Source organism: Daucus carota, chromosome 8 (assembly GCF_001625215.2).
Source record: "Daucus carota subsp. sativus chromosome 8, DH1 v3.0, whole genome shotgun sequence".
Classification (NCBI taxonomy): Eukaryota; Viridiplantae; Streptophyta; class Magnoliopsida; order Apiales; family Apiaceae; genus Daucus; species Daucus carota.
The window spans coordinates 1,241,159-1,255,622 of NC_030388.2; the positions used below are offsets into that span (position 1 = coordinate 1,241,159).

At 35.6% G+C, this 14,464-nt stretch overlaps 3 protein-coding genes and 1 pseudogene across 4 annotated transcripts; 2 read left to right on the plus strand and 2 right to left on the minus strand.

Moving 5' to 3' along the window:
- Positions 1–2,328: 2,328 nt before the first annotated feature.
- Positions 2,329–5,825, plus strand: LOC108197367 (ataxin-3 homolog). The gene is made up of 2 exons (XM_017364960.2): positions 2,329–2,690; positions 5,018–5,825. The coding sequence occupies exons 1-2, from the start codon at positions 2,451–2,453 to the stop codon at positions 5,609–5,611; spliced, it is 834 nt and encodes a 277-aa protein (XP_017220449.1). The 5' UTR covers positions 2,329–2,450; the 3' UTR covers positions 5,612–5,825.
- Positions 5,826–6,171: 346 nt separating this feature from the next.
- LOC108197739 (reticulon-like protein B12) lies at positions 6,172–8,114 on the plus strand. Its single transcript, XM_064083078.1, has 4 exons — positions 6,172–6,406; positions 6,750–6,930; positions 7,269–7,480; positions 7,627–8,114. Exons 1-4 carry the CDS (start codon positions 6,340–6,342, stop codon positions 7,794–7,796), a joined length of 630 nt encoding a protein of 209 aa, XP_063939148.1. The 5' UTR covers positions 6,172–6,339; the 3' UTR covers positions 7,797–8,114.
- Positions 8,115–9,622: 1,508 nt separating this feature from the next.
- On the minus strand, positions 9,623–10,437 carry LOC108197908 (ataxin-3 homolog; annotated as a pseudogene).
- On the minus strand, positions 10,326–13,685 carry LOC108197517 (FHA domain-containing protein At4g14490). 2 transcript variants are annotated; one of them, XM_017365162.2, is made up of 4 exons: positions 13,530–13,685; positions 13,360–13,409; positions 11,934–13,075; positions 10,326–10,413 (listed from the first exon to the last, which is right to left on the minus strand). In XM_017365162.2, exons 2-3 carry the CDS (start codon positions 13,365–13,367, stop codon positions 11,965–11,967), a joined length of 1,119 nt encoding a protein of 372 aa, XP_017220651.1. In that variant the 5' UTR covers positions 13,368–13,409; positions 13,530–13,685; the 3' UTR covers positions 10,326–10,413; positions 11,934–11,964. The 2 variants fall into 2 exon arrangements, with proteins under 2 accessions (XP_017220651.1, XP_063939938.1); XM_064083868.1 differs by having other exon boundaries at positions 13,360–13,438; positions 13,530–13,679.
- Positions 13,686–14,464: the final 779 nt, after the last annotated feature.

Sequence of the window (14,464 nt, forward strand, 5' to 3'; positions counted from 1 at the left end):
TTATTTTTCGCCAACTCAATTATAAGTAATCGATTTTAATCATGGCGATGGGAGTAGCATAAAAATTCCTGCATTTATTATATACGTAGACTGTTTCGATGCTTATTTTGTGAAAGTTAGTATTCCTTCCGTCTCCCTCCGTTCTTTACATTGGGGATAGAGCATCGGCCCACATTTTAAAATCCTATAAAGTATAATTTCATAAATATTTCTCTTTACAACCAAAACATCCTGCATAACATTTCTCTTTACCTGGCAAGCTTGAACCAGTTGACTCACCAAATAATCAGTCCCGGCTACCACAATATATTCCATGGGACCACGCTCGACTCCATCCCAAACCTCTGAACTGATATGGTAAGAATTATCCAAGATAAATGCTTGATTAACAGGACCCGACAAAATATCATCCATCTTGAAAGCCAAATACAAACTATGCTTAGCAAGTGCCATACAAACTACATGCTTTACACAACACACACCATCACTTAATGAATTACAAGAATGTAACATACACCCAGTGGCGGAGCCAGAACATACATCGTGAGGGGGCACTCTAAAAATTTCTATCGAAATAAATCATAGAAAGTATAAAATCAATCATCACACTGTGTTCTTTCTTCTTTCTCTAAGTGTAATATAAATTCTTTCTCCTAAATTAATACTGGGTATTTGATATCTGGGTATTTGGAAGGGGGCACAGAGTGTGAACCAAGTATGTGATTGCTGTCAAATGTGTGGGTCCCACATAATTTTTATTGTTATGTAAAAACCAAAGGGGGCACGTGCACCCAGAGGTCTCTACCTCGCTCCGCCACTGAATACACCACACAAACTACGTGCCACAACAGAGTGATCGAATCTAACAAAAGTAACACCAATCCAACAATCAATAAACGGAAAACAAACCAAAATAAACGAAAAACAAAAAAAAAACTAACAATTTCAACTAGCAATCACAGCTAACAAATACCAATGATTAATCTCAACTCAAAAGTGTCATACCAATCCAACAACCAATAAACTAAAAACAAACCAAAATAAACGAAATTTTTTTTGAGACATTTTCAGAAACACTTAGCATACAATCTAACATAATCCCACACACCAATCGATTTATCAAACCAATACCAACCAACAATCAATTACACATAATCCCTAACAATCCCAACATCCAATCGAATCAAAACTACAAAAATGATACGTTGCAATCCATACAATCACAAAAAATACTAATGTATATACTTACACGCACCTGAAGAGTTGAAACGCGAGGGTTATGGTTCGTGATCACAAAGCGAGGATGGTTGATATGAGTTTGTAAGCGAGGGTTATGGTGTCGTGTATATGAGTTTGTACTTTGTAAGTGATATGAGTTTGTTTTGTATACGCTCTGTTGTGTTGATCATATACGGGAGTTTCGCAGTTTTAAAACAATCTATCCGCGTACATTAACCGCGGATACCCCGATGTGTCCGCGTGACAATCTCGCGGAAAACATGCGGAAAAAAAAGCGCGGATAGTTAAAAAAAAAATTATTTTGTCTCAGCCGTTGAATCGTCAATCCAATGATTGGAAAGCTGATTATTAAATAAACGTCCCTTACAATCACTTGTCAGGAACATGACCCAAATATATATTGGGTTAATAATCAAGTGAGTCATCAAAGTGGGTTGGATATATCAAGTTGGTCACCGAACTCAAAACGGTCTCAAATGGGTCACTTAAGTCAGATACATGTATCACTAAATACGAGTTCAAGGAGTAAAGATATTATTCACAGAGTTTTACACATTATTCTTGAATGTTACCACAACTAAGTACAAGGTTATGACTTATAATATTTATCATAATGTACTTAGAATTTATCAAGTTTATTTACTATTTATTTTTAATTAAAACAAAAAAAATAACTATATAATAAAAAATAAATAAAAAATAAACTTGATAAAATCTTATTATATTATCGTAAATACTAGAAGTCATAAACTCGTACTTAGTTGTGGTAACATTCAAGAATAATATGTAAAGCACTATAAATAATATTTTTACTCCATGAGTTCATATTTAAAGATACCTCTAATTGACTTCAGTGACCAATTTGAGACGGTTTTGAGTTCAGTGACCAACTTGATATTTCGACTTCACTTTGATGACTCACTTGATTATTAACCCAATATATATTTCCTGATTACTGAACAAAACAATAAAATTGAAAATATTTTTTTTGTTAGAATAAAATTGAATACTTCGAAATTGCATGAAATTCTATATTATTTTAATATTATTTTATCTATATAAAATATAAAAATAGGAAGCACAGCAGAAATGAACGTCCGAGACCAACCATAAACAGCAACATGTACACACCCCTCTCCAATTTCTAGGGTTTTGCTCGCGAGAAAGATAAAAAAATCTCGATTTCTCACGAGAGAGATTCAAATTGAGCAATGGAAGGCCCAATTAACGGCGGCATGTTGTATCACGAAGTTCAAGAATCGAAGCTCTGCGCTGTACATTGTGTAAACACAGTTCTACAAGGCCCTTTCTTTTCGGAATTCGATTTGGCGGCTCTCGCTTCCGATCTCGATCGCACGGAGCGGCAGATGATGCTCGGAGGAGCTCAGAGTGACGCGTTTGTGGCGGAAGAGTCGCATAATGTGTCGCTCGATGGCGATTTTAGTATTCAGGTGAGAAATATTGAATCTTTATGAAATCTATGTGTGTGTTTGTGTTAGTTGTTTGGTTTGAGTGCGTTGTATATTGGATTGATTTGATTTTGGTGCAGAATTAGTAGAAAGTTTTGATTTTTATGGAATTATGTTTGAAGAGGTTAGGTTGTGTTACTAGAATGTGTGTTTAGTTTTGGTGTTAGTTATGTGCTTCAAGTGTGCTGAATTTGGGTTGATTTTGATACGAAAGTGTTTGATTTTTCTGCAAATTTTGTTTAAAGAGGCTACGCCGTGTTGCTTGGATGTTTGTTTATTTGTGGTGTCAGTTGTGTGATTTGATTGTTTTGGGGATGGTGAAATTGGAATATAATGATTTGGTGGATGTTTTGAGGAAATTTTGATTTGGACGGGGATTTTGTCTGTAGCGGTAGGTTGGATAGCTGGATCTGAAGTTAATGATATAAATTCTATAAATGTAAAGGTATCAGTGTATTGCTTAAATTCGATTTTCATGTTTTAGGAATTTAGTGCTCCCGGAAATTAAACTGCTTCAGTGCTTAAGTTTTAGGTTCAATGCTTTGATGAAATGCTGGTTAGCTCGATATAGTAAAATATGATGAGAAGTTATTGATTTGAGGGATATTTTTTCCCCAATTTAGAGGGTCTCTCTCTCTCTGTTGTTTTTTTTTTAATGTGGATCGGAAACTTTTGGTTGAAGTTTTACTTAATTGGGAATAGCACAAAATGTCGAAATCTGTTTGTTTGCAGACATATCCTACTATCTGTCTGATGATATCTGTCATTGTGTAAACCACGAGCTAGTCAAAAACCTTTGCCAAAGGATGTCAATTTCCGATATATGAGCACTCTCTCATGATTAAATGCCTCAATAGTAAAATTGCCAGATATATTAGAGGCTCTACAGTCTACACCTAGTGTTACAGAGTTCCCTTGCTTCAAGTAACTCTAAACTGTGTGTCTCGAGTTGTATATGTGTATTATAGGCTCTCCAGGGTGAATGTCATTCTCCATGCTCCTAAGGTAAGATGTGTGATATGCCATTGGATTATAATGCCAGTGATTCTATGATTTTAGAGTTTCATGGCTTTAAGCCTACTTGTTCTATTCCGATAGTGAATGGATAATATTATATTAGAACATCTGTGCAAATTGAAAGTCGTCATCTTTCGTGCTACTGTGTACTGAAGGGAAACATGATGCATATTTTCAAGTAATGCTGCAAGTAAAATGCTTTGTTATTCATAAGGCGAGTTGACATTGGTGTGTTTGTGAATAGTAATATTAACCAATGTGATTGGTTGACCTCAGAGAAGAGGTACATACAAATTATTTGACAATTTAATAGTTGTTACTTAAGTAACAAGAAACGTTCAGAAGAAGGATTTGAGACGTCATAGTTAAAGTGAACCATAACTTGTGTATAATTGGTAATTATCTGTCAAATTTTGACTGTGTTGTTTGAGCATTACTCTCTCCATCCCAAATTAGATGAGTTCGTTGACTTCGGGCACATAATTTAAGGTCCATTGACCGCATAGCTACATTACATATTTTTACAAATAAAAATTAATATATGAAATTTTCATTGACAAAAGAAAAATTAAAAAAATAAATTTTGAAACTAGACGGTCAATGCATCTTAAGTTACGTGCCCAAAGTCAACTAGCTCATCTAATTTGGGATGGATGGAGTATTATCTGATGCTTCTTGTGAATTTGGGTATATACTTATATACAAGTCTAGGTAGTTGAGTTGGTTTAAAGCTTTGTTTTCTTGTCAATTGATTGGGTCTTGAACAATACTACTAAGAATCAGAAGATTAATGTTTTAAGTTACCCTGAAATTGTAGGCTAGCTAACTGTAGCAAGGAGATTTTATACACATCCAAAAATGGACAGTAAATCTGCTAGTATCTTACTGAAAAGTTTGTAATTATCTTTGAAATCAAGTTTTCGATTTGAGTGTTGATAATTGTTGTGGATGTACAAGAAAAAAGACTGTCCTTACTGGAGGTTTTTTCTTCCGCTGGCCTGAGGATACGCTTTTCAGCAGTATTGCCAATGCACACAAATAAATTCAGATGCTTTAATACTAATAGGAACAAGTCAATTTGAGTCATTTGTCTCTTGTTAGTTGAGAAGACGAAGACAAGTAGAAACCACTTTGCGGTGCTTCTAAACTTGCTATTTTGACTGTATTATGAGCTTGAAATAGCTTGTGACTCATTAAATACATTACACATTATTTTGATTTTATGCTCATCTTGTGGCACCGACCTTATCAATTAGGTCACTGGGTTAATGGATATTATATTTCTTTTGCAGGTTTTACAAAAAGCTTTGGAAGTGTGGGATCTGCAAGTAATTCCTCTCAACAGCCCTGTGGCCGAACCTGCTCAGATTGACCCAGAGCTTGAGAAGGCATTTATTTGTCATTTACAAGACCATTGGTTTTGTATCAGGAAAGTGAACGGAGAGTGGTACAATTTTGATAGTCTCTATGCAGCGCCAGAGCATCTTTCCAAGTTTTACCTTTCAGCCTATCTTGATTCTTTAAAAGGCTTTGGCTGGAGTATATTTTTAGTGAGGGGAAATTTCCCAAAGGAGTGTCCCATTTCATCCTCAGAGGCTTCTAATGTTTTTGGGCAGTGGTTATTACCCGAAGATGCGGAGAGAATAATAAAATCCTGCAACACTGCACAAAGAACGCCTGACAGAACTACTCGAGTCCAGCAGCAACAGGATCAGTTTCCTCAATACGGAGCAGAATCACCCTCAGATGCAGAGGACGAAGATCTAAAAGCTGCAATAGCCGCAAGCTTGATGGATTCCTTGCCTGCAACAGTTGCTCCCAAAGCGGAAACTGGTGCCTCCGAGACGGAAAATAAGGACACCGTGGAGAAAAAGCATGATGACTGAGTTACCAGTCCGAATTTTAATTCTAGATGAAAAGGTTTAAACAGGGAATTCTTGCAGATGTTACTATTCAAGAATGTCATCTATTCGTTTTGGTTTGATCAATTCTTAAGTTCTCCTGTGAAATCCTTCACTTGGCTTTGATTTTTGCTGAAAACTGTTTATTATTGTAAACCTGAATGCATGAATACATCATTCTGAGTGTATGATACCGAAATTTAAATTTTTGATTAAAAAAAATTCCGCTTAGAAGTTAATTTAGAATGCTTATATCACTGTAGTTAGGAGACTCTTGTTTTACCAATCAGTTCTACTAAGTTTACATGTTGAACCCCATGACACAAATTTCATAATATGCCAATATTGAAAAAAAATGTCAAAAAAAATAATATCAAATCAAATGCTACACCAAAAGAAAAGGGAAAGTATAAAAGCAGCCAGCTATCCCCACTGTCCCACATGATCACTAATGGGATACCAGTCAATATTCACAGATGGCCATGTCTTTATCTCTATTTTTTTAGTATACATCACATACTGTGACTGTGCAATACACAATTTAGACAAAAGGTGAGCATAGAAATTTACTGGAAAGAACTGTTCTTTACTTGTGATTAAAATGACAGAGAGAAATAAAGAAGATTCTACTTTCATCTGCAGATCATAGTAGATGCAGTCAGTGAAATAAGAGCTGCATTTCAAGTTCTTGGAGTAATTTTGTTTTTGCTAATATGGGTTCATCGGATCGATTGTTTTGCAGGGAAAGAAATGTTCATGAGATCCTTGGAGGAGGACTGGGTATATTATTTAGCATACAGTTAACAGTTGTGTAGAATTGTTTATACTTATATGTGTTTGTATCATGAATTTCTATGCTTATATATGTGATTATGACTTTAAGTCTCAATTAGGAGTTTTCGAGTTGAATGATTAGGCAATGAGTTAATTTCGATATGGATTCGTACACATGTTCTGAATTGCTATATTTAGTACCTTAAATGTATCCAGAATCTGTTATTCATAGGCAATTAGCCTAAACTAGAAAAATAGAAACCCTACTCTTGTTATTAGTCTAGTATATATGATTTGCATCTCTGAGGAAAAGGAACCGACTTATCGTTATGCTCGTTTTCTGTAACAGCTGCTGATTTGATGCTATGGAGACATAAAAATCTGAATCAGGGAATACTGATAGTTGCTCTTGCGGCTTGGGTGCTGTTTCAGAGATCTGGATATACACTAATCTCATTTGTTTCTGCTGTTCTCTTGCTCCTGTTTTCGGTTCTTTTCATTTGGGCCAAGTCTGCTGCAATTGTAAACAGGTAAGAGGAGATGTTTGTATGCTTCTTGGCCTAAGTTGAGAATTTATTTTCCGGGGAAATAATTTGCTAAATTTGCATATCTAGTGTATGCAACAAAGGAATGTCTTGTATATTGTCAAATTCCCATCTTCAGATGTTGCAACATTCTGCAATTTCATTGTGTCCGTTTTGATTTCAAAACATTGTATGAGTGTCGAGTTAGCAAACATCTTTACTGTAAAAGACTGATGCATCATGAAAACGTCTTATGTTAATAGGCATAAGTTTACATGATTACAAGCTCTTACAAATTAGTTGAACTGCTATCTTATTATCCTCCTGTAAATGGTTATGAACAGACCTGCTCCACCTTTACCAGATTTTTACCTATCTGAAGAAACAGTGAGTAAAGCAGCAGACTTTATCCGAAAGCACATTAATGCTTTGCTCTCTATATCCCAGGATATTGCATTGGGTAAAGACACACAGATGTTCATGAGAGTTTTCACATACCTGCTCTTAATATCTGTGATTGGCTGCTTTATGGACTTCCTTACGATGGCCTACATTAGTAAGTTTTTATCGGTTTTTTGATTTCATGTTGCATATATCTTATGTGAAATTCTTGAAAACTTCTTCTTGATACGATTGCATTTATACCAAGTTAGAGCTTGATATCTAAAGCACACCAACTTATACAAATGGCCATTCTGGCAGGCCTTTTCGTTGTTCTTACAGTTCCAGCACTTTACGAGAGGTATGAAGATCAAATTGACAAATATGTGTTAATGGGGTACAGGAAATTGATGCGGTTGTATGTGATCCTCAACCAAAAGTATATATGTAAAGTTAAACCTTGGATTATGGAGAAACAAAACCTTAGTTGATCTACCTACGTACATCTTATCGTCCACATACCCCTGTTACGAGGAACTAGACTTGCAGGCTGCAGGATTTTTGAACAAGAATTACGAGGCTGGTGTGCATGTGGTCTGATCCTTCACTTTTGCGACAGTTTTACTGCGACTTGGCATATATAAAGTATGGTGGTGATCTTAGCTGAGATCTGAGGAGGCTTTGTCGATTTTTGCAGTTTTGTTTTCCGCTAAATGTATAATCTTCTCCATCAGTTGTTCTGCAATGAAACTTCATTATACATTCTTTCAACATATTTAACTAGTTACTCATTTATTTAAAGATTCCAAGATAGACGCACTGTTAAATCCTGAAAAAGACATATTTGAGGAGACCTTCTAAGTTAACATTCAGTTACATTCACAAAAATAATTTTCTACTAATGGTCCTTATTATCAAGTTCTTGAAGCACCAATACAATTATGTATATATAACGATAATTAAAGAGTAAAACATATTTGTAAGCATGAATGCTGCACCAAAACTTGCAATTGCAAGAGTAAAGAAACAACAAAGAATCTGATTTTTCTTAATTCTTAATTTTAAAACAATATACAGAATAATGGGAAAAAGAAGAAAATACCAGAAAGCAGTGACTTGATAGAATGAAGTGGTGGTGACCATAAAAGTGATTGAAGCAACTGGAAAGAAGCTCTGCAATATCTTAAGAAGAAAAGCAGTTGGTGTCCCAGCAAAATCCATCATTTTTCTCAAGAAAACACTAACAATTTCTTGACAACTTAATGCAAAACCACAAATTCTACCACAATCACTCATCAAAAGACACAAGGCTACTATCCGCTTAATCAATCCAACCCAAGCTAGATTTGATTCCAGGAAGTACAATATCTAATCTCGTCTAATTATATTAGACTCAAGTACGAGCCAGTGAAAACTAATGGGAGCCCCCCATAAAAAATCCCAACTAATCTTCGAAAATAAGTAGGAATTATTTTACGCTCTGAGGGGGGTGTAAATGAGTCAAATTGTTCATGATTACTCGAGTTCAGCTCATTTGATATTCGAATTCAGTTCGACTATAATCAAGTCAAGCTCTAGCTATTTGAATACTTGATCAAGCCGAGCTTCACCTTCAATTACTTGGCTCGCGAGCCATTTATTTCCTATATTTATATATTTTATAAATATATTATTATTATTTAAATACTTGAATGATTTTCTATATTAAATTGATTTAAACTCGAGCCTCACATATAAACTTATCAGAACTTAAATGTGTTATGTGGTTCAACATGTAAACTTTAACAGAACTGATTGGTAAAACAAGAGTCTCCTAGCTACAGGCAGTCTAGTCTCTAGATAGTCAAACTGTTCGCGAGCTACTTGAGCTCGGCTCGTAAAATAACCACATTTGATTCGGTAATAACGAGTTTCAAATTACTCGGCTCGTAAGGTGAACAAGCCTTATTGAGCCTCTATTATTTTTAACTTTTTTAATTAGAAATATAGTTTTACAAAAATATTTAATATTTTATTTATAATTTATATATTTAATCAAACTCGAGTCAAATCGATCATATTTCGAGTTTTTGTCAATATTTGGTGACGCGATTTGAGTTTTCTAGCCGAACTCGAACCTATCAAACTGTTCACAAGCCAAACTTCGAACTTGAAATTAAAGGCTCGGTCGAACAAGCTCGAGCCCTAACCCTGAATTTTCAATCGAGCTCGAGACGAGCCTGACAGTGTTGGACTCGGTTCGACTCGATTACACCCCAAGTCCAGATTAACTTCTAAGCGGAACTTTTTTATAAAAAATCTAAATTGCGGTGTCATATACTCAGAATGTTGTATTCATGCATTCAGGTTTACAACAATAAACAGTTTTCAGCAGAAGTACAAAAACAAGTGAAGGATTTCCCGGGAGAACTTATGAATTGATCAAACCAAAACGAATAGATGACATTCTTGAATAATAACATCCACAAGAATTCCCTGTTCAAACCTTTTCATCTAGAATTAAACTTCGGACTTGCAACTGAGTCATCATGCTTTTTCTCCACGGTGTCCTTATTTTCCGTCTCGGAGGCACCACTTTCCGCTTGGGAGCAACTGTTGCAGGGAATCCATCAAGCTTGCGGCTATTGCAGCTTTTAGATCTTCGTCCTCTGCATCTGAGAGTGATTCTGCTCCGTATTGAGGAAAGTGATCCTGCTGCTGCTGGACTCAAGTAGTTCTGTCAGGCGTTCTTTCTACAATGTTGCAGGATTTTATTATTCTCTCCGCATCTTCGGGTAATAACCACCGCCCGAAAACATTAGAAGCCTCTGAGGATGAAATGGGACACTCCTTCGGGAAATTTCCTCTCACTAAAAATATACTCCAGCCAAAGCCTTTTATAGAATCAAGATAGGCTGAAAGGTAAAACTTGGAAAGGTGCTCTGGCTCTGCATAGAGACAATCAATATTGTACCACTCTCCCTTCACTTTCCTGATACAGAACCAATGGTCTTGTAGATGACAAATAAATGCCTTCTCGAGCTCTGGGTCAATCTGATCCGGTTCGGACACAGGGCTGTCGAGAGGAATTACTTGCAGATCCCACACTTCCAATGCTTTTTGTAAAACCTGCAAAAGAAATATAATATCCATTAACCCAGTGACCAAGTAATTAATACGGTCGGTGCCACAAGATGAGCATACAATGAAAAAATGTCTAATGTATTTAATGAGTTACAAGCTACTTCAAGCTCATAATACAGTCAAAATAGCAGTTCAGAAGCAGCAAAAAGTGGTTTCTACTTGAATCGTCTTCTCAACTAACAACAGAAAATAATTTAATTTCGAGCATTGGCAATACTGCTCAAGAGCATATCCTCAGGCCAGTTGAAGAAAAAACCTCCAGCAAGGACAGTTTTTTTCTTGTACATCCACAACAGTTATCAACACTCAACTTGAAAACTTGATTTCAAAGACAAATATAAACTTTTCTCTGAGATACTAGCAGATTTACTGTCCTTTTTTGGATGTGTATATAAAAACTCTTTCCTCCAGTTAGCAAAGCTAGCCTACGATTTCAGGGTAACTAATAACATTAATCTTCTGATTCTTAGTAGCATTGTTCGAGCCCCATCCACTTGACAAGAAAACAGAGCTTTAAACCAACTCAACTACCTAGACTTGTGAAAAATGTATAGTTAACATACCCAAATTCACAAGAAGCATCAGATGATAATGCTCAAACGACACAGGCAAAATTTGACAGATAATTGCCAAATATACACAAGTTATGGTTCTCTTTATCAATGACATCTTAAATCCTTCTTCTGAACGTTTTCTGTTATTTAAAGCAACAACTATTTATTTGTCAAATGGTTTGTATGTACCTCTTCTCTGAGGTCAACCAATCACATTGGTTAATATTACTATTCACAACACACCAATATCAACTCACCTTATGAATAACAAAGCATTTTACTTGCAGTATCACTTGAAAATATGCATCATGTTCCCCTTCAGTACACAGTAGCACGAAAGAGGACGACTTTCAATTTGCACAGATGTTTTAACATAATATTATCCCTTTAATATTGGAATAGATCATGTAGGCTTAAAAGCCATGAAACTCTAAAATCATACTAGAATTCACTGGCACTATAATCCAAGAGGATATCACACATCTTACCATAGGAGCATAGAGAATGACATTCACCTGGAGAGCCTATAATACACATATACAAGTCGAGACACACAATTTAAAGTTACTTGAAGCAAGGGAACTCTGTAACACTACTATTGAGGCATTTACGCATGAGATAGTGCTCATGTATTGGGAATTAACATCCTTAAGCAAAGGTTTTTGACTAAGAGTCTAAGACAATGCAAAAGCTGTAAAACTAAGACAATGCAAAAGCTGTAAAACTGCCAAAAATTATCGCAATCACCAAAAAGAAAAACTAGATCATATATAGATCTTAATAAGATAAGCTACACATACAAAACTTGGGAATTAGCATATAGAGCATCAACTTCATATCTTATTGCTAACAACATTTATCTTCCTATATATTTTACAATTGAAATATAATATTCAGAGCTAACACAAACAAGTTCAAAAAATAAAATGAACCATACGGTATAGCTCTAACCTCATTGCACTCTGGTTAAATCATTCTACATCTATGCCATCAGTGATTTGCCCTTTCCCATCGCACGCTTTTGTTGCACACTATACTCGTGAAACTGCTTGGCTCTTTCTTTCATTTCAAAAATTAACTCTTCTGTCTCATCATGGATCTTTTTTGGCAAATACACCTCCAGAAAATCAAACCACTCCCCCAATGTCATTTTCTCCAAATCTGGCTCCACTTGTAAATTAAAATCACCATTTTTAACCCCGGACCCCTCCTTTTGCTCAATATCCTTCATTTCCAAAACATCATCAACTCTCGACATATCAGCAAACTCATTTATCGTACTCTCTTTGACAGCACGATCAAGAACCAGTTCAGGCAAAGCCTTTACCAAATCCTCCTCAACCTCTATTTCAGGCTCCTCCTTGACAACCTTCTTCTTCCCCCTACCCTTGTGCATCTTCCTCTCAACCGCAGCCAGGCTCTCCAACTGCTTCCCAAAATCCTCAAACTTCCCTCCTTCCTTGTTAATGGCATTCCCCGTAACCCTTGATCTCAATTGCCTCCCTTGATTCACCTCAACAGCCACCACATTCTCATTCCCCTTCCCACCCCCAATCTCCTTTTTCCTCCCCCGCCGTGGTTTCGGTTTCTCCACCACATTTTCCACCTCCCCAAACCCTTCAATCCCCTTTCCCACAGCCACCTCATCACAAATTTTCACAAGAATCAAAGTAACCTCGCCCAATTTAACAACATCATTATTCGAAAGACAGACAGGCACTTTAACATCAATCACACTACCATTCAAAACAGTACCATTAGAAGAACCAAGATCAGTGATGACCCACTTACCCAAATCACTTTCAAACTGAATTTCGAGATGTTTGGTGGAGATACCAGAGTCTTTAATGGCGACTGAGTTGCCTCGGACAACTCGACCCAGACGTATAATGGATCCGGGTCGGAATTCTAGGGTTTCGCCTTGTCGGGGACCTTTCTGAATTACAAGCTTCAAGTCTCCCATTGTTTGTGAGATAGAGACACAGATAGATAGATATAAAAAAAAAAAGGGTCCAGGTCCGTGGCAGTCGTATGCCAGGGACTGGTCAACCAACACACAGATCCTGGATCGTTGGATGCTGTGGACCGCTACCCTGAAAAAAATACCTCATTCAAATTTTTTCTGTACAACTTATTTACAGTAATTGTTTTCTTCATGCCACAAGTGCCGACAAATTTAAATCCCTCTATATTTGTCATTTTCTCTTGGTTGCGCACAACCGGATTTTCATAATCATTTCGAAATTTCAAGATGAAACAAGTTTCAAGCATATAATCATATTTGTTCAAAATCTTAGTCGGCAATTTTTTATGAAATAAAAACAAATCAGAAAAGGGAAGACATAATAATAATCAGTAGATAATATTCAAAACTAACCATCTCATTTGAAGTTGTATCCGCAGTTGTGATAAATTCGATGAATTTCCCTACAATTACACTCGAAGATTTCATATTTCTGTATAAATCACAACATAAAAGTTCTGATTTTATCGCATACAATCACTGAAATAGGTATAAAAATTGAAGAAATAAGTGGAACACAATACCTAAACAGAGTTGAGCTTTAAGCGGCTTCAAGCAATGAAAAAGCTGTGTGCAATGTTACAAATAAAGGGATGTTTTGATATAACGGTTATCGAGATGCAATTGACAAGGTTGAAGATGAAACAATTGATCACATTTTTCTACGATGTACTCAAGCTAGGGATGAGTGTGCGGTTTGGTTCGTTTTGAACAAAAAATCTAATTTGGTTTCGAAAATTCAAAACCAAATCAAATAAAATTGTTGCGGTTTAGTTTTCTTGACTCGGTTTTGATTTGAAATTCTACGGTTTCGGTTTTAAAATCAAATAATAAAAATTATCAAGATAATATAAAACGAACAAATATGTAGAATCTAACCGCGGCAAATAATTTAGAACCTAAAGCTAAAGGAAGTTAAAACAAACATACGGATTCTCCAATCGCTTCGGCTTTGATATTGAAAATGATATGTTATCGTATAATTCATTCCACTAACATTAGTCACAACGCAGAGAACAACCATGTATGACTACAAATTTTGCAAGGCCACACAATCACCGATTTCTTATGGGATTTGCCCAAATTATTACATTATTTCAATAAAATCACTCAAAAAGCATAAAACAATAATACATATAATTGGACTAGGTTCAGAAATTTATAAAACAATCTATAAAACTAAATTAAAATATTATTATACATATAAATAATATATATAATTAATTTTATTCGGCTCGGTTTCTATTCGGTTTAAAAAAATTAAAACCAAACCGCAACCATATTATTGATTCAGTTTTTATTCGGTTTGGTTATTAATTAGTTCAGTTTGTAATGGTACGGTTTCGTTCGATTTTTTAGGATTTCGGTTTTTTTAGAATATTTAATTTTTCTTGTATAAATTATTCACCCGATTATATTCTTTTGACTCTTCAAATATTTTTCAAATAATATTATTTTG

Coding starts and splice junctions, on each gene's coding strand:
- LOC108197739 (XM_064083078.1), top strand. CDS start 6,340: ATGGGTTCATCGGATCGATTGTTTTGCAGGGAAAGAAATGTTCATGAG. Junction 6,407..6,749: donor GATCCTTGGAGGAGGACTGG/GTATATTATTTA, acceptor TTTCTGTAACAG/CTGCTGATTTGATGCTATGG. Junction 6,931..7,268: donor TCTGCTGCAATTGTAAACAG/GTAAGAGGAGAT, acceptor GGTTATGAACAG/ACCTGCTCCACCTTTACCAG.
- LOC108197367 (XM_017364960.2), top strand. CDS start 2,451: ATGGAAGGCCCAATTAACGGCGGCATGTTGTATCACGAAGTTCAAGAA. Junction 2,691..5,017: donor ATGGCGATTTTAGTATTCAG/GTGAGAAATATT, acceptor TTTCTTTTGCAG/GTTTTACAAAAAGCTTTGGA.